Source organism: Oncorhynchus tshawytscha, linkage group LG16 (genome assembly GCF_018296145.1).
Source record: "Oncorhynchus tshawytscha isolate Ot180627B linkage group LG16, Otsh_v2.0, whole genome shotgun sequence".
NCBI classification, from domain to species: Eukaryota; Metazoa; Chordata; class Actinopteri; order Salmoniformes; family Salmonidae; genus Oncorhynchus; species Oncorhynchus tshawytscha.
Genome location: NC_056444.1, coordinates 66,939,017 through 66,965,031, shown reverse-complemented (window position 1 = coordinate 66,965,031; position 26,015 = coordinate 66,939,017). Strand labels below are relative to the sequence as shown.

At 42.0% G+C, this 26,015-nt stretch overlaps 1 protein-coding gene across 4 annotated transcripts in view; it reads left to right on the top strand.

The window, feature by feature from the left end:
- Window positions 1-21,023, top strand: part of LOC112216158 (F-box only protein 6) — a 33,579-nt gene extending 12,556 nt beyond the window's left edge. For all 4 annotated transcript variants that reach the window (XM_024375934.2, XM_024375933.2, XM_024375936.2 and 1 more), the window contains 5 exons: window positions 463-721; window positions 829-946; window positions 9,835-9,930; window positions 10,031-10,166; window positions 19,686-21,023. In XM_024375934.2, coding sequence (XP_024231702.2) covers window positions 463-721; window positions 829-946; window positions 9,835-9,930; window positions 10,031-10,166; window positions 19,686-19,832 — 756 coding nt within the window. In that variant the 3' untranslated portion in view covers window positions 19,833-21,023. The remainder of the gene's footprint in view (window positions 1-462; window positions 722-828; window positions 947-9,834; window positions 9,931-10,030; window positions 10,167-19,685) is intronic.
- The last annotated feature ends 4,992 nt before the right edge of the window (window positions 21,024-26,015 follow it).

The following is a 26,015-nucleotide window of genomic DNA, read 5'->3' as shown; positions in this document are numbered from 1 at the left end:
AGTGACCAAAACATCAGCCAGGAAGCATAGGAACTGAGAAGTGGTCTGTGGTCCCCACCTGCAGAACCACTCCTTTATTGGGGGTGTCTTGCTAATTGCCTATAATTTCCACCTGTTGTCTATTCCATTTGCACAACAGCATGTGAAAAGTATTGTCAATCAGTGTTGCTTCCTAAGTGGACAGTTTGATTTCACAGAAGTGTGATTGACTTGGAGTTACTTTGTGGTGTTAAGTGTTCCCTTTTATTTTTTTAGCAGTGTATTTCCCCAAAAAGGTATGGGGGATTGGAAATGATACAGACAATTACATTGATGGAAGCAACAATCTTTCTGCAATATTAAAGCTGATCCACCCCTTAAGAATAAAAAAACAACTTGTTGCTAGAGCTAACATCATATTCTAAACTGTACATCGTTTGTCTAAAGTCTCCCATGTCAATGAAAACGGATTCTCTTGTTCAGTTCACAGGCATGCTACCTGTGCTCCCTCTAGAAGTCCTGGAGGAGATGCTCCTAAATGTCCCTCCACAGCAGGTGGTGTGTGTCTGTCGACTTGTGTGTCGTGAGTGGAAAGAAGTGGTGGACAGTGATTCCCTTTGGAGAGAGAGGTGCCGAAGAGAAGGATACCAGACATATGTGACTAAACTACCTAAAGACTGGCGTTTGTTTTACTTCTTGTGTAAGAAGAGACGTAATCTTCTCAAGAACCCCAGAGCAGATGGTAGGAGTCAAAACAACAATGTCTAAATTCTCTGTTGGTGTATGGGGGGTCCTGTTATTAACCCCAGAACCCACATTTCAAATCCCTCCCTTACTATTTTTCTCCAGATAAATTCAAGGGCTGGCAAATTATGGAGAATGGAGGGGATAAATGGAAAATAGAGTCAGTGGAAGAAGTGCCGCTTCCTGACAACACTGTCCAAAAGTACTTTGCGACTTCTTACTCGTGAGTATACTACTATACCATTTTAGTTTTTCAGTGAGAGAATATCACTTGGTCCCACTTCGTTTCACATCCACATTGGTGTCGACTTATTTTCCAGCTCTTCAAATACATTTGAATGATAACACCTAATAATGCCGATCATTGGCAGTGACCTTGCTGTCTACTTTACATTGACTTCAGAAAGTTTTCACACCCCTTAAATTGTTCTACGTTTTGCTGTTACAAGGTTGGATTTAAAATTAATTGAATTGTCCATTTTTGTCAACAATGTACATAAATAAAGAACATGCATACATCCAGTCCCAGTCAAAAGTTTGGACACACCTACAAGGGTTTTTCTTTATTTTTTACTATTTTCTACATTGTAGAATAATAAAGGACATCAGAACTATGAAATAACACATGGAATAGTGTAGTAAAAAAAAAAGTGTTAAACAAATCAAAATATATTTTGGTTTCTTTCAAAGTAGCCACCCTTTGCCTTGACAGCTTTGCACACGCTTGGCATTCTCTCAAACAGCTTCATGGGGAATGCTTTTCCAACAGTCTTGAAGGAGTTCCCACATGCTGAGCACTTGCTGGCTGCTTTTCCTTCACTCTGCGGTGCAGAGGTCGGGTGATTGTGGAGGCCAGGTCATCTGATGCAGCACTCATCACGCTCCTTAGTCAAATAGTCCTTACACAGGCTGGAGGTGTGTTTTTGGACATTGTCCTGTTGAAAAACAAATGATAGTCCCACTAAGCGAAACCAGATGGGATGGCGTATCACTGCAGAATGCTGTGGTAGCCATGCTGGTTAAGAGTGCCTTGAATTCTAAGTAAATGACAGTGTCACCAATAAAAGCACCACCACAACACCTGCTTCATGGTGGGAACCACACATGCGGAGTTCATCAGTTGACTCAAATTTGGGCTTGTCAGACCAAAGGACAAATTTTCACCGGTCTAATGTCCATTGCTCGTGTTTCTTGGCCCAAGCAAGTCTCTTCTTATTGGTGTCCTTTTATAGTGGGTTCTTTGCAGCAATTCGACCATGAAGTTCTGATTCACAGTCTCCTCTGCAGCAGAGGTAACTCTGGGTCTTCCTTTCTTGTGACGGTCCTCATGAGTCGTTTTATCATAGCGATTGATGTTTTTTTGCGACTGCACTAGAAGAAACTGAACGTTTTTGAAATTTTCCGGATTGACTGACAGTCAATTCTTAAAGTAATGATGGACTGTTGTTTCTGTTTGCTTATTTGAGCTGTACCTGCCATAATATGTACTTGGTCTTTTACCAAATAGGGCTGTCTTCTGTATACCACCCCCAACTTGTCACAACACAACTGATTGGCTCAAACGCAGTAAGAAGGAAATAAATCACACAAATTAACTTATGAAGGCACATCCATTAAATTAAATGTATTTTCAGGTGACTACCTCATGAATCTGGTTGAGAGAATGTCTTGACAGCTTTGCACACTTGGCAAAGGGTGGCTACTTTGAAGAATCTCATAAAATATATTTAGATTTGTTTAACCAGTGTTTCCATATGTGTTGTTATGTCTTACATAGAAAAGAGTAAAAATGAAGAAAAACCTTGGAATGAGTAGGTGTCCAAACTTTTTAACTGGTACTTATAGTGGCAAACCAGGGGGTTTTATCTAGACGTTTACACAGATCAGACACGGACACTAGTGTGGTACTTCAGTTTCAAGTGTTGAAACTGAAACTTGTTTGATTTAAAACAATAAAGAATATACACAGGTCTCCTCCAGGAGACCTTTTCTGGGTTACCTCCTTCTGGAATCCAGGGAATGCTGTCTCCTCTGGGGTAGAACACCTAGCCCCTCGGTTCTACGTCTATCCGGTAGTAACCTCTCTACCTCTAACCCTCCCGTGTGCTGCCTTCCTGGCAACATTATGGGCACTGTACAGCTGTTGAACAATCAGTTCCACTTTAGTCCTGGCCGGAGGACCTGTCAAGACCTGGCACGTCCAGCAGAGGGAACCACCGCTGCGGGATGCAGGCTCTGTCACCAGGCCTTAAAGTGTCTCCCCTCGGTGGCTTGTCTGCGGTACGCCCCCTTAGCCCTGCCGGGGAGACTCCCTTCTCGATAGGGCATCCGCGTTCCCATGCTTCTCCCCTGACAGTGCACAACATAAAAGAGAAGCGTTGAAGTTGCAAGAACCACCTGGTGACTCGATCGTTTGTGGCCTTTCCCCTGGCCATCCAGACCAGGGGAGGATGGTCTATGGCCAGGCTGAAGTAGGTGCCCAACAGGTAATACTTAGGAGTGTCTAGCTCCCACTTCACAGCTATTTTGCGACAATCAAGTATGTATTTTCTCAGGCTATCAACTTCCGGCTTATGTACATGGGGTGTTCCTCCCCATCATCTACCTGGGAGAGGACAGCCCCTAGTCCCGTGTCACAGGCATGCATCGGTACCAGAAAATCGTCCGTAACGAGAATCGGGGAGCACAGAGCTTCTTTTAGGCGCCTGAACGCCCCTTTGGCCTCATCTGATCACTTCACTGTTTTCGGTAGGCAGGCAGGCCCTGGTCAGATCGGTAAGGGTGGAGGCTATACCTTCCTCTTCTGGACCTTGATGTTCCTCTGTCCCATCAAATACCCCCAGGTACTCCACCTCTTCAAACCCCAGTTTGCATTTCTTGAGATTCCATGCAATAGCTATTCTCGTGGCAGAAGGGACAGTAAATGGAGGAGTATTAATAGCAGCGAAGGATGCTATATTGACGGCGTGGAATTGGACTAGGGCACAAATGAAGGATTGTGAAGTACGCATCATGGACAGTGTTAGCAGTATTAGCGGTTACTTTTCTGAGGGCATTGATGATGAAACATATATACAGTGCTGAGTTACCTCAAGATGAGGCAAAGTTGATTAAGGCCATCGCACATCGGCGGCTATGGAGGAAGTAGCAGATGGGGCAAAGTGAAAGTATACCACTTCATTAAACTAACAGCAAAATGTAGAAAGTCAAGAGGTGTGAATACTTTCTAAAGGTACTGTAGATGGCTCTAAACCAAGATGGCGTAGCAGTTGGATGTGTGTTTGTCTTGTCCCGTCTAAATAGTCAGTTTTTTTAAATATATATTTTAATCTCACTTTCCATCTACGGACTGAAGATACTTCCCTGCAACCCGCCTCACCCAATGTGGTATAGATCTGCTGTTTTTATACTTTAGAACTGGAACCTCCATCAGAAGCTAGCCAGCTAACTAACTTGTAGTCAGTTAGCCACTGCTAGCTGTCTTCACTGTTTAACTCCGACACCAGCCAGCTTCAGCCCAGTTAATACCTGCCTGTTTGCACAGTGCGATATCAACCCAGAGCATATCGGACTGCTTTTTCTCTACCAAATCACCAGATTCCTACCGCAAACTCTGGACCATTACACCGGATCATTGCAGCTAGCTACCTGCAACCTGAGTGGCTACTGCTGGCTAATGCCTCTGTCTCGAAGCAAGCACCAGTTAGTCTTGAGCTAGGCCCATCTCCCGGCTAGCTGAAGAGGTCTACCAGCTAATTCTTGGGCTACAATACCTCTTGCCAATTGTCCTGGACCCTTTATTGCCGACAAGGAGCCCCGCCAATCCATCATGACTGGTCTGCCGTTGTAATCGTCCGAGGGTGTTTCAACAGGCTTTTCCGTTGCGAAAGATCATCTGCTAGCCCCGGCCCGCTAGCTTTCTGAATCGCCGTGTCTCCAGCTCACCTAGCGTAGTAGCGGCTACTGAACAGCTCCCTGACTCACCTATTGCTGCTCATTGGACCCTATGATCATTTAATACCTGCCTGTCTGCACATGCCTCTCCCTAATGTCAATATGCCTTGTCTACTTCTGTTTAGATTAGGTCTAGTTTTATTTCACTGTAGAGCCCCCAGCCCCACCCAACATGCCTTAGATAGCTCTTTTGTCCATCCCCCCACACATGAGACCTCACCTGGCTTAACACTGCCTCCAGAGACACAAATGCTCATCGTCACTCAATGCCTAGGTTTACCTCCACTGTACTCACATCCTGCCATACCCTTGTTTGTACATTATGCCCTGAATCTATTCTATCACGCCCAGAAATCCTTTTATTCTCTGGTCCCAACGCACTAGACGAACAGTTCTTGTAGCCTTTAGCACTACCCTTATCCTACTCCTCCTCTGGTGATTTAGAGGTTAACCCAGGCCCTGTAGCCTCCAGCACCACACCTATTCCTCAGTCGCTCTCATTTGTTGACTTCTGTAATGTAAAAGCCTTGGTTTCATGCATGTTAACATCAGAAGCCTCCTCCCTAAGTTTGTCTTATTCTTTGCTTTAGCACACTCTGCCAACCCTGATGTCCTGGCTGTGTCTGAATCCTGGCTTAGGAAGGCCACAAAATTCTGAAATTTCCATCCCCAACTACAAAATTTTCCAACATGATAGAACTGGCAGAGTTGCAATCTACTGCAGAGCGAGCCTACAGAGTTCTGTCATACTATCCAGGTCCGTGCCCAAGCAATTCGAGCTTCTACTTCTAAAAACCCACCTTTCCAGAAATAAGTCTCTCACCGTTGCCACTTGTTATAGACCCCCCCCCCATCTATCTTCAGCGTTTGTACTGTTAGGTGACAAAACTGGGATATGCGTAACACCCGGCCATCCTACAATCTAAGCTCGATGCCCTCAATCTCACACAAATATCAAGGAACCTACCAGGTACAACCCTAAATCCGTAGCATGGGCACCATCATAGATATCATCCTGACCAACTTGCCCTCCAAATACGCCTTTGCTGTCTTCAACCAGGTTCTCAGTGATCATTGCCTGTGTCCGTAATGGGTCCGCGGTCAAACAGCCACCCCTCAACACTGTCAAACGCACCCTAAAACACTTCAGCGAGCAGGCCTTTCTAATCGACCTTGCCCAGGTATCCTGGAATGATATTGACCTCATCCCGTCAGTAGAGGATGCCTGGTTGCTCTTTAATAAAAGTGCTTTCCTCACCATCTTAAATAAGCATGGCCCGTTCAAAAAATGTAGAACTAAGAACAGATATAGCCCTTGGTTCACCCCAGACTGGACTGCCCTTGACCAGCACAAACACATCCTGTGACGTACTGCATTAGCATCGAATAGCCCCCGCGATATGCAACTTTTCAGGGAAGTCAGGAATCAATATACACAGTCAGTCAGGAAAGCTAAGGCTAGCTTTTTCAAACAAATTTGCATCCTGTAGCACAAACTCAAAAGTTCTGGGACACTAAAGTCCATGGAGAATAAGAGTACCTCCTCCCGGCTGCCCACTGCACTGAGGCTAGGAAACACGGTCACCACTGATAAATCTACGATAATCGATCATTTCCATAAGCATTTTTCTACGGCTAGCCATGCTTACCACCTGGCTACCCCTAACCCGACCTACAGCTCTGCACCTCCTTCAAAAATTTGCCCAAGTCCCCCCTGCTTCTCCTTTACCCAAATCTAGACAGCTGATGTTCTGAAAGGGATTCAAAATCTGGATCCTTACAAATCAGCTGGGCTACACAATCTGGACCCTCTCTTTCTAAAGTTATCCGCAGAAATGGTTGCAACCCCTAGTACTATCCTGTTCAACATATCTTTCGTATCGTCTGAGATCCCCAAAGACTGAAGGGGGGGATGACTGCGGCAGCTTTCCAAAGGGGGAGACACTTTAGACCCAAACTGTTAGGCAGTGCAGGATGGATATAAGTCTTTCTAAAAATATTCAAAAGCCAAGTTAACATCACCGACCATTTCGAATCCCACCGTACCTTCTGAGCTGGTCATGGGTGCACCTGTCACACTCAAGGTCCTAAACAATATCATAACTGCAATCGATAAAAGACCGTACTGTGCAGCCGTCTTAATCGACCTGGCCAAGGCTTTCGTCTTTGTCAATCACTACATTCTTATTGGCAGACTCAATAGCCTTGGTTTCTCAAATGACTGTCTCGCCTGGTTCACCAACTACTTCTCAGTTCAGTGTGTCAAATCAGAGGGTCTGGACCTCTGGCAGTATATGGAGGTGCCACTGGGTTCAGTTCTCCGGCCGACTCTTTTCTTTCTGTATGTCTGTCTTTATGTATCTCAATGTCGCTCTTGCTGCTGGTGACTCTGAATCACCTCTACGCAGACCACCATTCTGTATACACCTGGCCCTTTGGACACTGTTAACAAACCTCCAAACGAGCTTCAATGCCATACAACACTCCTTCCATGGCCTCCAACTGCTTTTAAATGCTAGTACAACTAAATGCATTCTCTTCAACCTCTTTCTGCCTGCCCGACTTGCATCACTACTCTGGACGGTTCTGACTTGTGAACATGTGGACTATATGTGGACAACTACAAATACCTAGGTGTCTGGTTAGACTGTAAACTCTCCTTCAACTCACGTTAAGCATCTCCAATCCAAAATTAAATCTAGAATTGGCTTCCTATTTTGCAACAAAGCCTCCTTCACTCATGCTGCCAAACACATACCCTCGTAAAACTGACTATCCTATCCAGGCCTTGACTTCGGCGACGTCATTTACAAAATAGCCTCTGTCATGACGTGGCCCTCTTTGGGTATAGCGAGTGGCTTCTCCCTCCAACACCCAGGTTCTGTTATCTCAGGTCATAAATTCCTGGAGGAGAGACTCCTCCTGGCCATGCAGAAGGAGACACATAGCGAGAACAAATTAACTTCTTCTACACCACAGAACTTGAACTGAACAATATCCATGTTTTGGAGAATGTTTAAACGGTCGGTGAAGAAGCCAGCTACGACCCGGTCTGTTTTGTTTCATGTTTGTGACCTCATGAAAGACAATACAGCCACATTACCATGACTCTATATACAGGAGCCTCCGTTATGATGTTTGCATCTCATTGTTGTATAAAATGAATGAGTAAAGATGAAACTATTTGTGAAATTATGTAAAGTGATTTTTAAACTGTTAATGTGAGAGAATTGTATTCCCTTCAAAGATTAATTATGTAATTGGCCCGCCTCCATGAGCACCGACATGATCTGGCTCATGGGACAGCCCTTCTCTACTGTTATGAATAAAACCCCCACCTGAGGAAATCCTCTTCGCCCCCTCGCTAATCGAGGTACGCTTTGACTAGAGACCACAAAAACCTCAGTATAAGCTAAGGTTGTAATTGTTCTTGAATTCCTAACCAAACCACGTGGAGAATTGGCTACACGGGTGGAAATGTGTAAACTCTGAGACTATCGATCCCGGCAGAATATAATGCAAATCTTAGATAGTAATTACTAGTCTGCAGCTAGAAGTTATGTACCATTGGATGCGAAGACCGACAACCGCCGAAACAACTATTCTATAAGAACATTTCTGAATGGTACTCTGAAGTATCCATTCTAACCACGAAAGACTCCAGGGAAGCAGAGAGACTCTTGGATGAACTTTCCAACAGAAAAACGGACGATTCCACCAGAGATCACGACGACACCACTGAGCGTAAATATATATTGATTGCAATTATTCCTGAATGAGTGAGCATTCATGTGCAAAGGATGAGCATTTCAATTAATATAATTAGCAACTGTGTAGGGACTCTTGTCTTTCACACCCTTCTCATTCCACACCCACTTCCCCTTGTCCACCAAGCCTTCATATCGGCTTAGCCCACTAGGGAACCTCCCCTATCATTTACTTGCAACCATATCTACTGTTTGTTTTGTTTATGCATTTCTGTGATTATTTAGTTGGTTAGTAAATAAATGATTAAGACAGTTGGTGTATGGATGATTCATAGTAAAGGCTGGGTTCGTGCAGATAACCAACCATTTACGACGTTTGGAATGCGACTAACGTGAGGTAAAGAATAATTCATTAATTAGACTAATTGATCAGACATTAAAATATCTGAAGTTATATTAGGAAAATTATAACATTAATCTATAACATTCTCCTTGGTGCCCCAACTTCCTAGTTAATTACATTTACATGATTAGTTTAATCATGTAATAATAATTAGAGAATTGAGTTGATAAAATAAGTCTTCACTTTAATGATGCCAATGACACGACACCTCCAACACTCTACTCAGCAAACTGGATGTAGTCTATCACAGTGCCATCCTTTTTGTCACCAAAGCCCCATATACTACCCACACTGTGACCTGTATGCTCTCGTTGGCTGGCCCTCGCTACATATTCGTCGCCAAACCCACTGGCTCCAGGTCGTCTAAGTCTTTCCAACTTAAAGCCCCGCCTTATCTCAGCTCACTGGTCACCATAGCAACACTCACCCATAGCACACTCTCCAGCAAGTATATTTCACTGGTCATCCCCAAAATCCAAACCTTCTTTGGCCGCCTTTACTTCCAGTTCTCTGCTGCCAATGACTGGAACGAATTGCAAAAATCACTGAAGCTGGAGACTTATCTCCCTCTCTAACTTTAAGCATCAGCTGTCAGAGCAGCTTACCGATCACTGTACCTGTAAATGCACACCCAACTACCTCCTCCCCATATTGTTATTTATTTGTGTTTTTGCTATTTTGCACCCCAGTATCTCTACTTGCACATCTATCACTAATGCTAAATTGTAATTATTTTGCCTTTATTTGCTTAACTCCCTAATCTTACTATAGTTGCACAAACTGTACATAGATTTTTCTATTGTGTTATTGACTGTACGTTTGTTTATCCCATGTAACTCTGTCACACTGCTTTGCTTTATCTTGGCCAGGTTGCAGTTGTAAATGAGAACTTGTTCTCAACTGGCCTACCTGGTGAAATTAAAAAATAAGAATATAAATGGCCTCCTAAATATGATGCATTGAATTGAAATGGCTTTCAGGCTGCTTACTATCAACCTTGGTATATGTGTTGGCTGTGTGTGTCGTCTTGTCTTTGGTTCATCTCAGGACCTGCAGGAAGTCTCAGCTGATTGACTTGGAGAAAGAGGGTTACAGGCCTTCTTTCATGGATGATTTTCAACCCGACATCATTATATCTGACTGGTGAGAGGAAATATTAGAATTTTGTCATTCAGTGTCTGCTACTCTATACTTGTCAGAGGAATAGTTCTGTACAACTTGTACGTTTGTGTGTCCATATCAGGTATGCTCCACGCTGGGACTGTGGCTCTGAATATGAGATCTGTGTTGAGTTGCTAAATCGTAAGAAGAAGCCAATTAAGAAGTTTAGTCCAGATACTGTTGTCTTTCAACAGTGGAATGATCAGAAATGGAATCAGGTAAAACCTTCAGACTAAGATAATTCTCCATATACATGGGTCTGTAAATATCTGAGTACACAATCAACAATGTGATTTCTCCTTGTCTTGTGCATTAGACATTTTCAGTGATTGCATTGCACTAAAAAAATGCACACTAAAAATTTGAAAGTTAAATAGTGCAGATAAACAATAGGTAAAAAGTTGTGTGTGTATACATACAGTATATCACAAAAGTGAGTACACCCCTCACATTGTAAATGTTTGAGTATATCTTCTTGTGACAACACTGAAGAAATGACACTTTGCTACAATGTAAAGTAGTGAGTGTACAGCTTGTATAACAGTGTAAGTTTGCTGTCCCCTCAACTCACACAGCCATTAATGTCTAAACCGCTGGCAACAAAAGTGAGTACACCCCAAAGTGAAAAATGTCCAAATTGGGCCCAAAGTGTCAATATTTTGTGTGGCCACCATCAATTTCCTGCACTGCCTTAACCCTCTTGGGCATGGAGTTCACCAGAGCTTCACAGGTTGCCACTGGAGTCCTCTTCCACTACTCCATGATGACATAATGGAGCTGGTGGATGTTAGACCTTGCACTCCTCCACCTTCCGTTTGAGGATGCCCCACAGATGCTCAATAGGGTTTAGGTCTGGAGACATGCTTGGCCAGTCCATCATCTTTACCCTCAGCTTCTTTAGCAAGGCAGTGGTCATCTTGGTGGTGTGTTTGGGCTCGTTATCATGTTGGAATACTGCCCTGCGGCCCAGTTCCCGAAGGGAGGGGGATCATGCTCTGCTTCAGTATGTCACGGTACATGTTAGCACTCATGGTTCCCTCAATGAACTGTAGTTCCCCAGTGCCGGCAGCACTCATGCAGCCCCAGACCATGACACTCCCACCACCATGCTTGACTGTAGGCAAGACACGCTTGTCTTTGTACTCCTCACCAGGTTGTCGCCACACACGCTTGACACCATCTGAACCAAATAAGTTTCTTGGTCTCATCAGATCACAGGACATGGTTCCAGTAATCCATGTCCTTAGTCTGATTGTCTTCAGCAAACTGTTTGCGGGCTTTCTTGTGCATTATCTTTAGAAGAGGCTTCCTTCTGGGACGACAGCCATGCAGACCAATTTGATGCAGTGTACGGCGTATGGTCTGAGCACTGACAGGCTGACCCCCCACCCCTTCAACCTCTGCAGCAATGCTGGCACCACTCATACGTCTATTTCCCAAAGACAACCTCTGGATATGACGCTGAGCACGTTCACCCAAATTCTTTGGTCGACCATGGCGAGGCCTGTTCTGAGTGGAACCTGTCTAGTTAAACCGCTGTATGGTCTTAGCCACTGTGCTGCAGCTCAGTTTTAGGGTCTTGGCAATCTTCTAATAGCCCAGGCCATCTTTATGTAGAGCAACAATTCTTTTTTTTCAGATCCTCAGAGTTCTTTGCCATGAGGTGCCATGTTGAACTTCCAGTGACCAGTCAGTATGAGGGAGTGTGAGTGATGACACCAAATTTAACACACCTGCTCCCCATTCACACCTGAGACCTTGTAACACTAACGAGTCACATGACACCGGGAGGGAAAATGGCTAATTGGGCCCAATTTGGACATTTTCACTTAGGGGTGTACTCACTTTTGTGGCCAGCGGTTTAGACATTAATGGCTGTGTAAGTTATTTTGAGGGGACAGCAAATTTACACTGTTATGCAAGCTGTACACTCACTACTTTACATTGTAGAAAAGTGTAATTTCTTCAGTGTTGTCACATGAAAAGATATACTCAAAAATGTACAAAAATGTGAGGGGTGTACTCACTTTTGTGATATACTGTACATGCATACATACAACACCTTTTTTTACCTTGTTTTTATCTGCACTATTTAATTTAAATGTTTAGTGAGTACATTTTTTTAGTGCAATGCAATCACTGAAAATGTCTAATGCACAAGACAAGGAGAAATCACATTGTTGATTGTGTACTCAGCTATTTACAGACCCATGTATATGGAGAATTATCTTAATGTATGTATATATATGCACATGCATACACACTTTTTGTTGGACAAGGTTTTTCTTTACTTTTACTATTTTCTGCATTGTAGAATAATAGTTTTTGTGTCTTTGGCATCATTAAACTGAAGATTAAACTTTATCAAATATTCTCTGTAATTATTATTACGTGATTAAACTACTTAATCACGTAACTGTAATTAACTAGGAAGTCGGGGCACCAAGGAAAATATTCAGATTACGAAATTATAATTTTCCTAATAACTTTCAGATATTTTAATATCTGATCACTTAGTCTTTTGATTAATGACGTATTCTTTACCTCACGTTAGTCTCATTCCAAACATCGTAAATTGTTGGTTATCTGCACGAACCCAGTCTTCACTGAGTCATCCATACATCAATCGTCTTAAAATAATTTATTTACTAATTAAGTACTCACAGAAATGCATCACACAAACAAAGTAGATATGGTTACAAAGAAATGATAGATATGGTTACAAAGAAATGATAGAGGAATGTGCCCGAGTGGGCTAAACCGGCATGGCGGCTTGTTAGACAAAAGGGGAGTGGGGGTCAACTGAGATGAGACACTACAAAGTTGATAATTTAACAATTGAAATGCTAATCCTTTGCACATGAACGCTCACTCATTCGGGAATAATTGCAATCAATATATATATTTACGTTCAGTGTGTCCGCTCGCTCGCTCTCTCTCGGTCATGGTTAGAATGGATAGTTCAGAGTGACATTTATTCATGTTATAGACTAGATGTTTCTGCGGTTGTCGGTCTTCGCGTTCAATGATACCGAATTCCTAGCTGTAGACTAGTAATTAATATCAAAGACTTGTTCTTATTATATCGATAGTCTAAGAGTTTAACCACGTGGGATGGTTAAAAGATACAGCAATCTACTTAAACCTTATTTCCTTCTATGATAGAGGTACTGGTCTTGTCTCAACATTAGCCCGCTCATAATTGAGGTAAGCTTGGTTTGGTGATAGAAAACCCAGGTGGGGGTTTTATTCTGGACATAGAAAAAGGCTGTCTCATATTGCCAGGTCCTGTCTGTGCCCCTGGGTGCGTCCCAATGACTTAGTAAAACTTTTTAGGAAATTGGAGTTTCCTTCATGAAACCGTCCAAAACCACATTACACAATTTCACAAACAGTATCATCCTCACTCATTCATCTTATACAACAATTAGATGTAAGCCTCATAACTGAGGGTATTGTATAAACAGCGTTATGGCAATGTGGCCATATTGTCTCCCATGAGTGTCACAAAATTATACCAAACGAACCAGTTTGTAGCTGGATTCTTCACCGATCTTTTATACCTTCTCCAGATCATAAATGTCGTTCCGTTCTCCAGTTCTGTGAGGTGGAAGAAATTTCTTTGTTCTCTCTATGAAACTAACTCTCTTTCTATACTGTCTGGCCATGAGGCAGGATCTTCTCTAGGAATTTATGATCTCTCTGGCCACAGCAGCCTGGGTGTGGGAGACCGAGGTAGGGGGATAGTGCTTAGAAAAGGGCTGGTGCAGAGGGAGGGGGAATAGTGCTCGCTGTACCCAAAGAGGGCAACTTCATGATAAGGTGAAGACATTTAAAACTATGAAATGGAATAATGTGGTAAACAAAAAAAGTGTTAAACAAATGTTTTAGATTTTTCAAATGTTTTTATTTTTAGATTTTTCAAAGTAGCCACCCTTTGCCTTGATGACAGCTTTGTACACTCTCGGCATTCTCTCAACCAGCTTCACCTGGAATGCTTTTCCAACAGTCTTGAAGGAGTTCCCACATATGCTGAGCACTTGTTGGCTGCTTTTCCTTCACTCTGCGGTCCAACTCATTCCAAACCATCTCATTTGGGTTGAGGTAAGGTGATTTGTGGAGGCCAGGTCATCTGATGCATCACTCTCCTTGGTCAAACAGCCCTTACACAGCCTGGAGCTGCGTTGTGGTCATTGTCCTTTTGAAAAACAAATGATAGTCCCACTAAGTGCAAACCAGATGGGATGGCAATCACTGTAGATTGCTGTGGTAGCCATGCTGGTTCATTGTGCCTTGAATTCTAAATAAATCACTGAGTGTCACTAGCAAAGCACCATCACACTTCCTCCTCCATGCTTCACGGTGAGGACTATACATGTGGCGATCATCCGTTCACCTACTCTGCATCTCAGACGAGAGGGTTGGAACCAAAAATATCAAATTTGGACTCATCAGACCAAAGGGCAGATTTCCACCGGTCTAATGGCCATTGATCGTATTTCTTGGCCCAAAGCAAGTCTTGTTATTGGTGTCCTTTAGTAGTGGTTTCTTTGCAGCAATTTGACCATGAAGGCCTGTTTCACACAGTCTCCTCTGAACAGCTGAGGTGTCTGTTACTTGAACTCTGAAGCATTTATTTGGGCTGCAATTTCTAAGGCTGGTAACTCTAAATATATCCTCTGCAGCAGAGGTAACTCTGGGTCTTCCTTTCCTGAGGTGGTCCTCATGAAAGCCAGTTTCATAGCACTTGATGATGTTCTTGCCATAATATGGACTTGATTTAAAAAAATAAAATTAAACTCTGTTTATTAAGTTGTACACACAAGACAACACAAAGCAATATAAATAATATACTCAACTAGAAAAAAAATAGAAAAAAATACAATAGAAAAAAATGGCTTTAAAGATACCATACTTTAGACACGTTAAACACACCAGGCCGAAGGCTACAAAGGTTAAAGGGCAATCTATAGTACAGGGACAGAGCAAACACCTCACCATTGTTAGTGTAAACAGTCAAGGGATAAGGGTGGAGAAATGCAACCACTCACAGACAGTCATGGCCACAGACCGACCATCCACTGGACCAAAAATAAAGTTTACAAATGCTTTAAAATAAAATAAAGTATTATTCATGTAGGCGTGAACAAAATGTAAAAACAAAAATAACTGGGAAAAACAAGCTCACACTTCAGTCTCTGCCTGGGCAAGATGAACAAGGCATCCGCGGGTCACAATCAATAAGCACATGAACCTTGATTGCCCCCCCCCCCCAGCAAGAACACAGAGAAAAGCTCCTCCAACCCTTAAGTCACAGGGGGGTCAAATACAGACTTATTTCTGTTTTAATAGCAATGACATCAGAGGATGGACTGTTTAAAGTAAGACCGGAGTGGAGCCCAAGCCTCATTAAACAGTTTGGGGTTCCCACGTGAATTTAATTGAATTTTTTTCTAGTTTCAGAGAGCACAACACATCTCTCACCCAATATTTATAAGATGGGGGAGCTGCCATCTTCCAGTTCTGTAGTATTAGCCGTCTAGCTAAAAGAGTTGTATAAGCAACGGTGTCCGACTGGATTCTTGATAGGGGGGTACCTCAAGGGCAGTACTCCAAAAAGGGCTGTAAGGGGAGACTGATCTATAACAGTGTCATATATATCAGAGAAACATTTAAATATTAATTCCCAGAAACCTGACAGTTTATGACAGCCCCAAAACATATGCAACAGTGTGGCTGGTTCCATTTTTACATCTGACACAGGTAGGATCAAAATCAGAGAATATTCTTCCAAGTTTGGCCCCCGACCATTGGATACGGTGAACCACCTTGAATTGAATGAGGCTGTGTCTAGTGCTAAAAGAGGACGAGTGCACCCTGTGCAGCACAGATTCCCAGGTGTCTTCCCCAAGTTCCTCCCCTAAATCCTTTTCCCATCGAGTCTTTAAAGGCACCAAAGAAGGGTTCTGTAAGTCATGAATGATTGCATATACATCTGAAATTGCGCCCCTAGGAAGCTTGTTCAGCTCCAAGATGCTCTCTATAGCTGTATTCGCAGGCCTATGGGGAAATCCAGGTGGGTTAGCCCTGACAAAGTTTCTAGTCTGGAGATTGAACTTTTCCTGCAGCTGAGAGAGGCAAATGTATCATCAGACTAATTGTGCTAGGGAGGAGAGGCCTAGTGAGTGCCAAATGCCCCATCATTCAAAGGAAATAAAATGTTCTGATTGATTGGGCCTGAGAGAAAAGCCTCGGAGGCTAAACGGAACTGATTCCAAATTTGAAGAGACTGCTTTACAATTGGGTTGACACCTTTTGCCTAGGGACACTGGGAGAGATGAGCACAACACAGAGGAAAGTGCTGCATGTTTACACGATTGACTCCATCTGGACCCAGTACAGTACAGCTCTGAAATTTGCAGCCCAGTAGTATGTCTGAAAATTTGGTAGAGCTAAACCCCCCAATGTCCTAGGCTTCTGTAAATGTTTTCTACCAATCCATGGTACCTTGCCATCCCAAATAAAATTCATGAATGTTTGATCCAGTGAAATAAAAAAAGATTTTGGAATAAAAATGGGTAAACATTGAAATATAAAAATTTGGGCAACACATTCATTTTAATGACATTAATCCTTCCGATAAGAGAAAGGGGTAGCGAGTTCCAAAAAGTAAAAGATTGTTTCAAACTGTCTGCTAGAGCAATAATGTTTTCAGATCTACAGATCTAAACAATGTTTTCCTGAAACAAATTTGAATATTTCCTTGTCACTTTAACTCCCAAGTAGGTGAATTGATCCCAGGCAATCATAAACTGAACTTTTAAAAGAGCACTTTAATAAAGCAGCCTTGTTTACCGGAAAAATCTCACTCTTGCCTAGATCCAGCTTGTACCCTGAGATTGATCTTAACTTTAAGAACAGATAGGGCACGTGGCAATGAGGTATCAGGGTTGGAGATAAACCAAAAGGAGGTCGTCAGCATATAGCGAGACATTCTGCTCTAAGCCTGTCCTGATTATACCTTGAATGGCATCATTAGAGCTTAGTGCAATGGCGAGAGGCTCGATTGCCAAAGCAAACAACAAGGGGGAGAGTGGACAACACTGTCTGGACCCGCGGTGCAAGGGAAAATAGTCAGAGGACAAGTTATTGGTCCGTACCGAAGCCATGGGGGGAAAATAAAGGATCTTTATCCACGCAATGAATTTGGGGCCAAATCTATAAAGGGCAGCTGTTAGGTAATCCCACTCAACGCGGTCAAACGCTTTTTCCGCATCAAGTGAGACCCCCTCCGGGTCCCCCCGACGCTGGGGAGTACAGTATATTCATATTGAAAAATGCCTATTTCTCAAAGCCAGTCTGGTCAGAGTGTATTACTTGGTGCACCGTCTTCCATACAGATGGCTAAAAGCTTGGCTAGGATTTTGTAATCACAGTTTAAAAGCGAGATTGGGCAATAGGATCCACATTCCAGGGGGTCTTTGTTTTTCTTTAATAGTAATGCAATTGAAGCCTGATTTAAAGACTAGGCGGTAGCTTTGACGTATTAAGGCACTCTGCAAATAGTCGAGACAAGAATGGGCAAAGCAGACTAGAAAACGTCCTGTAAAATTCAGTTGGAAAACCGTCCGGACCCGGTGATTTACCACTTTTCATTGCGGGCACTGCTGTTGCAATCTCCTCTGGTGTAAATTCTTCTTCTAGACAGTCATGGGAGTCTGTATCAATTGAAGGCATATTCAAGCCATTAAAGAAGGCATCAATCAGCGAAGGGCCTTGAGGGGATTCAGAGGTGTATAGCGCAGAGTAAAATTGTTTGAATTGATCATTGATCTCTTTATGTATAACTGTGGTGGCACCAGACGGGGTCCTTATTTGTGGGATTAAACGTGAGGCCTCAGATTTACGGATCTGATGTGCAAGGAGTTTACTGGCCTTGTCGCTTTGTTCATAGACTTTGTATCGAGGTCGCAAGAGTAACTGTTCAGCTTGCCTGGTAGAAAACTCATCAAATTCCGATTGGGGTAGTTGGTGCTCTTTATGCAGATCAGAGGAAGGATCCGTAGCATACTTCTCATCCAATGTGGCTATGGACTGTGTAAACAAACTGAATAGGTGAGCGAGAGCCTAGAAACACAGGAGTTAAGTAAAACCTTAATACAATTAAATTAAAATGACTGAATGCTTGTAAGGCACGCACACTAGATGATCAAAACATTAATCACATCAAATAAGCCTGAATGGGTTCGCCAACTATACAAGACTAGCCTGTTATATCTAAACATAATTGTACCACAGGTGGGTTATTTACTATCCACAGTTCGCAAGCAACAGTTGCTGAACTGTGAGCAAGTTCAAGACTTCTTGATGTGACGTTGAATGTGAGCCATGGCCTCATCCGAAGACTCAAATGTGTAGTCTTTACCCTCGTGAGAGAGCCATAAACGGGCCGGGAATCGCAGTCCATACTTCACACCTGGATGGTCCCGAAGTACTCGTTTGGCCTGTCCGAGTCCTGGTAGATGTAGAAGCTCTGTCCTTGAAAGCTCAGAGTGGTATTGCAGGCTCGTCGGAGAATCTCAATCTTCTCATGAAAAAAGTGCACTCGAAGAATTATGTCACGGGGCCTCTCCCGATCCCGGGGCTTTGGGCGCAGTGACCGGTGGGCTCGATCAATCAGGGGCTTTTCATCTAAGGCAAGAACATCCTTCAGCAGCCCTGAAACGAAATCCGTGGCGCGATGCAATTCCGCTGACTCTGGGACTGATACAAGTCTCAGATTATTGCGGCGAGAGAATCCCTCTAAACTCACACAGCTCTCCTTTTACCTTTTTCAAATCCACAGCTAGGCATTTAACTTCAGTCTCCAGGGATGTAGTTAAGTTGGAGACTAGTAGCGGAGGTCTCCAGTGCTGCAATCGTTGTAATGTGCGACGGCGTTGTTGCTTTGAGTGATGTGATTGCTGGCACAGTCTCGTTCCGCAGGATGGTTAAATCTGCTTTTAAAGTATCAGAAACCTCCTGTATTCGGGCCTCAATCGTAGCAACCACCTCCGTTTTCATTTCAACTATCTCAGAGCGTAGTAGTTTGATGGCCTCGACTGTTCATTTCAGCGCCGCCAAGCCGCACCCCCGGGTAAAGTGTGAGTCCCCGGGTCCTCAGACTCAGGAGATGGCGGTGATGAGAGTGGGTCTTGTAGGCCGGGAGCAAACGGAAAACACGTCAGTCGCACATAGGCGTCCCTCCAATCCCCCTGGACTTGATCTTTAACCAACTAGGGTTATCTTCTGTATACACCCCCTACCTTGTCACAACACAACTGATTGGCTCAAACGCATTAAGGAAAGAAATTCCACACTTTAACTTTTAACAAGGCACACCTGTTAATTGAAATTCATTCCAGGTGACTACCTCATGAAGCTTGTTGAGAGAATGCCAAGAGTGTGCAACGGGTAGCTACTTTGAATAATCTCACTAAATATATTTTTATTTGTTAACACTTTTGGTTACTATATGATGCCATATGTGTTAATTCATAGTTTGATGTCGTTACTATTCTACAATGTAGAAAAACCCTGGAATGAGTAGGTGTCCAAACTGTGTGTGTATATATATTTACATGTATATGTATACATATATATTTATATATGTATATATAATTTATTATACAACACATTTCCCAATTAAACAAAGCATACAAATTACAATTGAACATATGACCTTTTCAATGTTTCAGATGACTCATGTGTTCAAGAATTATGGACCAGGTGTGCGTTACATCCGATTCATTCATGGAGGAAATGACACTCAGTTCTGGGCCGGCTGGTATGGAATTCGGGTCACCAACAGTAGCATCGAGATCTGCCCATCGGTGGACAGATAGCTTTCGGTGTTCCCATTTACTCTCCTAAGAGGTTACATTTGAATGTTTTGCTGACCTGCAAGCTTTGAAACCTCTCTTAGTGTAGTGAACATCATTCTGTCTTTTCAGCCTTAGGCAATAGGCACACTGATGTTTCTCTGTGGATATACAATACAGGTAACTGCCAAAATAATGGAAACGTTTGAGTAAATGAGGGATACAAAGTATATTGAAAACAGGTACTTCCACACAGGTGTTGTTCCTGAGTTAATTAAGCTAATTAACCCATTGTGCTTAGGGTCATGTATAAAAATTCCCAGCTGCCCATTATTTTGGTTACTATGGCTAGAGGAGATCTCAGTGACTTTGAAAGAGGGGTCTCAAAGGAGCATAGTGGTCTGCCTGTCTCAGTCACCAGATCTCAACCCAATTGAACACTAATGGGAGATTCTGAAGCGGTGTCTGAGACAGCATTTTCTACCACCATCAATAAAACACCAAGTTATGGAATATCTCATGGAAGAATGGTGTCGCCTCCCTCCAATGGAGTTCATCACACAGAATGTGCTCAGGCACATTGAAGCTGTTCTAGCTAGTGGTGGCCAGCGCCCTATTAAGACACTTTGTTTTATTTTTGTCAGTTACCTTTCATTTGTGTCCATCTCTGAATTATACAGAGCAAAGCAAAAATTCACATTATTTGCCTGGAATACTTCAATGTATTACAGGCATATAATGTGCATTTCTGTTTTGCTCTGTACAATTCCAAGGAAGACAGACCAAAGGAAAGTGTGAACTTCAATGTAATGTATTAGGTACATAAACGTCTGACCCATTTTGACAAACACCTTTTAAGAAACGTAGTTGAACACTTGCTTGTACTCACCTATATCTTAACATCTATAATGTAATTGTTGTCACTTACAGTGCCTTCAAAGTATTCATACCCCTTGACTTACTCCACATTGTCTTGTTACAGCCTGAATTCAAAATGTATTAAATCAATTTTTCTAAAACATGTACACACAATACCTCATAATTGTTTCTCATTTATTGTAAATTAAATACAGATATCTCATTTACATATGTTTTCACAGCCCTGAGGCAATAAATGTTAGAATCATCTTTGGGAGAGATTACAGCAGTGAGTCTTTCTGGGTAACTCTTAAGAGCTTTGCACACATGGTGTATAATATTTGCACATTCTTTTTAAAATTCAAGCTCAGTCAAGTTGGTTGTTGATTATTGCTAAACAGCCATTTTCAAGTCTTGCCATAGATTTTCAAAAGGATTTAAGTCAACTGTAACTAGGCCACTCAGGAACGTTCAATGACGTCTTGGTAAGCAAGTCCAGTGTATATTTGGCCTTGTTTTAGGTTATTGTCCTGTTGGAAAGGTGAATTTGTCTCCCAGTGTCTGTTGCAAAGCAGACTGAACCAAGTTTTCCTTTAGGATTTTGCTTGTGTTTAGATCTCTTCTGTTTCTTTAAATAAAAAAATAAAAACTTTGTCTTTGCTGATGACCAGCATACCCATAGCATGCTGCTGCCACCATCATGCTTGAAAATTAGAAGAGTGGTACTCTGTGATGTGTTGTTGGATTTGCCCCAAACATAACGCTTTGTATTCGGGACATAATTTATTTTCCCTGTCTTTCTTTTTTGTTCTTTCCAGTTTTAGTTTAGTGCCTTACTGCGGAAAGGATGCAAGTTTTGAAATATTTTTATTTTGTGCTGGTTTCCTTTTCACGCTCATTTAGGTTAGTATTGTGGAATAACTAGTGTTGTTGATCCAACCTCAGTTTTCTCCTATCACAGCCATTAAACTGTAACTGTTTTAAAATCACCATTGGCCTCATGGTAAAATACCTGATTGGTTTCCTTGCTCTCTGGCAACTGAGTTAGGAAGGACGCCTGTATCTTTTTTTGTAGTGACTGGGTGTATTGATACACAAGTGTAATTAATAACTTCATGCTCAAAGGGATATTCAATGTCAATCTACTAATAGGTGCCCTTCTTTGCAATGCATTGGAAAACCTCCCTGGTCTGTGGTTTGTTTTGAAATTCACTGCTCAACTGAGGGACCTTACAATTATCTGTATGTGTGCAGTACAGAGATGAGGTCATTCAAAATCACGTTAAACCCTTGCACACAATGAGTCCATGCAAGATTATGACTTGTTAAACAAATTTTTACTCCTAAACATTTTTTGTTTAAACATTTACCTAATTTAAGTATTGATTGCTAACTTAATATTAAACAAATAGGACAGTTCTGTTTAATTCTGTTTCTGTAAAGAGATGGTTCCTGCAGTTAGTCTGCTAGAGAGAGTTTGAGCTGACAACGACTTAGTGACAACCTAAACGCTGGCATTCCATAGATAAGATGTGGTGTGTTACCTGAGAGAGAGAGCCTTGAAGAGTTTAGAACAATGTCTCATTTTTCTGGTATCTGGGAAACTAAAATGCCACCCTATGTAGATGAACCAAGGTTAGGGAAGGTTAGAAATGACTAAGCATTTTTTAGGGCCTATATAACACTTTTTTCCCATTATTAGTCAAGACTGTTGGCTCGACGGTATCATTATTGCAATAATTAATCAATATTAATTAAAGATAATTGTTTGAAGAAATGACCAAGTCTCTCAGTATTTACATTTCCATGACAATGTATTTATGCTTGCCATAACAAATGGTTGAATACTTATTGATTAAAGACATTTCAGATTTGTATGTTTTTATTAATTTGTAAAATGTTCTACAAACACAGTTCCACTTTGACATTATGGGGTATGGCAGTGACTGAATAAGTTTCAAATTCGGGCAGTAACAATGTTTGGGGAAAAAGTAAATTGGTGTGAATACTTTCTGAAGGCATTTTTTATATTAAAAGGATAATACATGTATTAAGATAAGGAATATAAGTATTTTAACCTGTAATACATTTATGAATACATAATGTAGTCTAATTTGATTATGTACTGTTATCCTGCTGAGATTGCTTCTTATGGTTCTCTTTTGAATAATAAGTTAAACTTGTATAACTGAATACATATATTTTAAAAGTATACTGTCCTTATTGTTTATTCAACTACTGTGGAGTGATTTGTATCCTCTATGCAAGAACAATACAGGCACTACATCCATATACTGAGGCCCCCATACTTGAAGTGCATTCGGAAAGTATTTAGACCCCTTAACTTTTTCCACATTTTGTTACGTTACAGCCTTACTCCAAAATTGATTACATGAGAAAACCAGTTAAATCTACACACAAAAAACCATAGTGACAAATTGAAAACATGTATTTAGACATTTTTGCAAATATATACAAAAAAACGATACCTTATTTTCACAAGTGTTCAGACCCTTTACTATGAGACTTGAAATTGAGCTCAGGTGCATCCTGTTTCCATTGATCATCCTTGAGATGTTTCTACAACTTGATTGGAATCTACAACTTGATTGGTAGATTCAATTAATTGGACATGATTTGAAAAGGCACACCTGTCGATATAAGGTCCCACAGTTGACAGTGCATGTCAGAGCAAAAACCAAGCTATGAGGTCGAAGGAATTGTCTGTAGAGCTCGAGACAGGATTGGTGAAAGGTACCAAAGAAATTCTGCAGAATTGAAACTCCCCAAGAACACAGTGGCCACAGTATTCAGACCCTTTACTCAGTTCTTTGTTGAAGCACCTAACAGCGATTACAGCCTTGAGTCTTCTTGGGTATGATGCTACAAGTTTTGCATACCTGTATTTGGGGAGTTTCTCCCATTCTTTTCTGCAGATCCTCTCAAGCTCTGTCAGATTGGGATTGGTTGCACAGCTATTTTCAGGTCTCTCCAGAGATGTTCGATCAGGTTCTAGTCTGGGCTCTGGCTGGGCCACTCAAGGACATTGATACTTGTCCTGAAGCCACTCCTGCGTTGTTTTGTCTGTGTACTTCGGGTCGTTGTCCTGTTGGAAGGTGAACCTTCACCCCAGTCTGAGGTCCTGAGCGCTCTTGAGTAGGTTTTAATCAAGGATCTCTCTGTACTTTGCTCCGTTCATCTTTCCCCTCGATCCTGACTAGTCTCTCAGTCCCTGCCACTGAAAAACATCCCCACCGCATGATGCTGCCACCATCATGCTTCACTGTAGGGATGGTGACAGGTTTCCTCCAGACGTGATGCTTGGCATTCAGGCCAAAGAGTTCAATCTTGGTTTCATCAGCCCAGAGAATCTTGTTTCTCATGGTCTGAGTCTTTAGGTCCATTTTGGCAAACTCCAAGCGGGCTCTCGTGCCTTTTACTAAGGAGTGGCTTCCGTCTGGCCATTCTACCATGAAGGCCTGATTGGTGGAGTGCTGCAGAGATGGTTGTCCTTTTGGATGGTTCTCCCATCTCCACAGAGAAACTCTGGAATTCTGTCATGGTCACCATCGGGTTCTTGGTCACCTCCCTGACCAAGGCCCTTCTTCCCCAATTGCTCAGTTTTGCCTTGCGGCTAGCTCTTGGAAGAGTCTTGGTGATTCCAAACTTCTTCCATTTAAGAATGATGGAGGCCACTGTGTTCTTGGGGAGCTTCAATGTTGCGAAATGTTTTGGTAGTGGGCCAGTGGGTCAACGAGAGCATTATGTATTGTTCTGTACATAAATTGTTATATTTCCTTTGGTACTGTATATGTTATTTTGTGGTTGTCCATCATCCATTTTGTTGTATAGGTTACTTAAGGCATATTGCAACTAGTAACATATCTCATGTAACCATACCAAATATGTAACATATCATTCTCATTTGAGTGTCCCGGATTTATGTTTACCATGTTACATCTAGTCTTTGATACCACCCCTGTTTTGTTCTGTTTGCTTCATTTAAGAAACATTTTGCAACAGAATCAGTGGATTGAATACGCCCCAATTATCACTCCCTTCAGCGGCGCTCTGCTTTGGAGAGCAAAGCTGGACACAGTTCTCCTCCTGAGGACCATAAGGCGTAGTGCCCTCTCCTCCTGGGCAGAAGACACTCACAAAATCAACACAAGTCCAATTCTGGATACTTTGACCAATTGACAGAAGGTACCTTGTGGCCAATGGTTTTCTGAGTAAAAGCGGAAAATTAGGTTACTTGAAAATGGCCTGGTTTAAAAATATATATATAATAACTGAAAGACGGCTTGTTTTTGTGTTCTCCTTTTTTGCATGGAAACCGTTACTCATGATACTTATGATACCAACGTTTTAGAATACCGTAGTACCGTTTCATATGATACTACCTAATTCAGCCCTACCAATCTAAAGAACCTGCTGGCTCTGGTTATAAATCTTTATAAAGTTTGTTTTGTTAATAAATTCAATTGAATTTAAGCAACAGCCGCTAGTCTCTTGTATGCGCCAGTCCAATAATATCCACTTCATTTTCAACTGTATTCATCCAGCCGCATCCCCTACCTGCCCTCACTCACCTGCTTCTCTGCGTCCCATTTCCTGTGCATTGCCGTAGAAATTATAATCAAAGGAAACAACACTTTTATAAGATTTGCAAATATGAAGCAATCAATCATCACCAAGAATGGTTCAGAGTTGAAAGTGTTTGTTCCACTTTTCTGGGCTCTGTTATTTACTTAACAAATAAGGAATACTCAAAATGTGCACTTATAAATCATAACAATTTTTATCAAAATTCAGCTTTAGACAGAAGTCAAACATCAGACATACAACTGATGTCTCTTCTGAGTTCTGCCCCGAACAAAAGAAAGGATCTTATATACCCGAGATCACACCTTATGTGTGATCTATGTCAAAACCTATTCTTAACACAAGGTTTCTGAGAACCTGTCTCAGTGTTATGCAAATCTGAACTTTTTTCAGAGAAAAACAGACGCCGTCTCACTATCACCCACAGTTCCTTTTATCACAGACGCGGGCGGGGATGCGGGTATTGGCAGAGAGCTAGACACAGACAGAGGTCTCAATATTCAGCTATACAGTGACCATAAGTACAATGGCACGTAAGCAAATTAATAACATAATGGTGGGGGTCTTTAGAAGATCCCCAAAACCAACTTTAACCCTTCAAAAGCTTAACAAGCATAGTTGGGTCTCTGCTTTTATAGAAAAATACATAATTTTTGTGTACGTGGCATTCAGCAGATGGTGTCTGTAAAAGGCACTTAGTTGTCTGTGCAGATTTAAGATAGCCTGAGGGCTCAACCGTGTAAC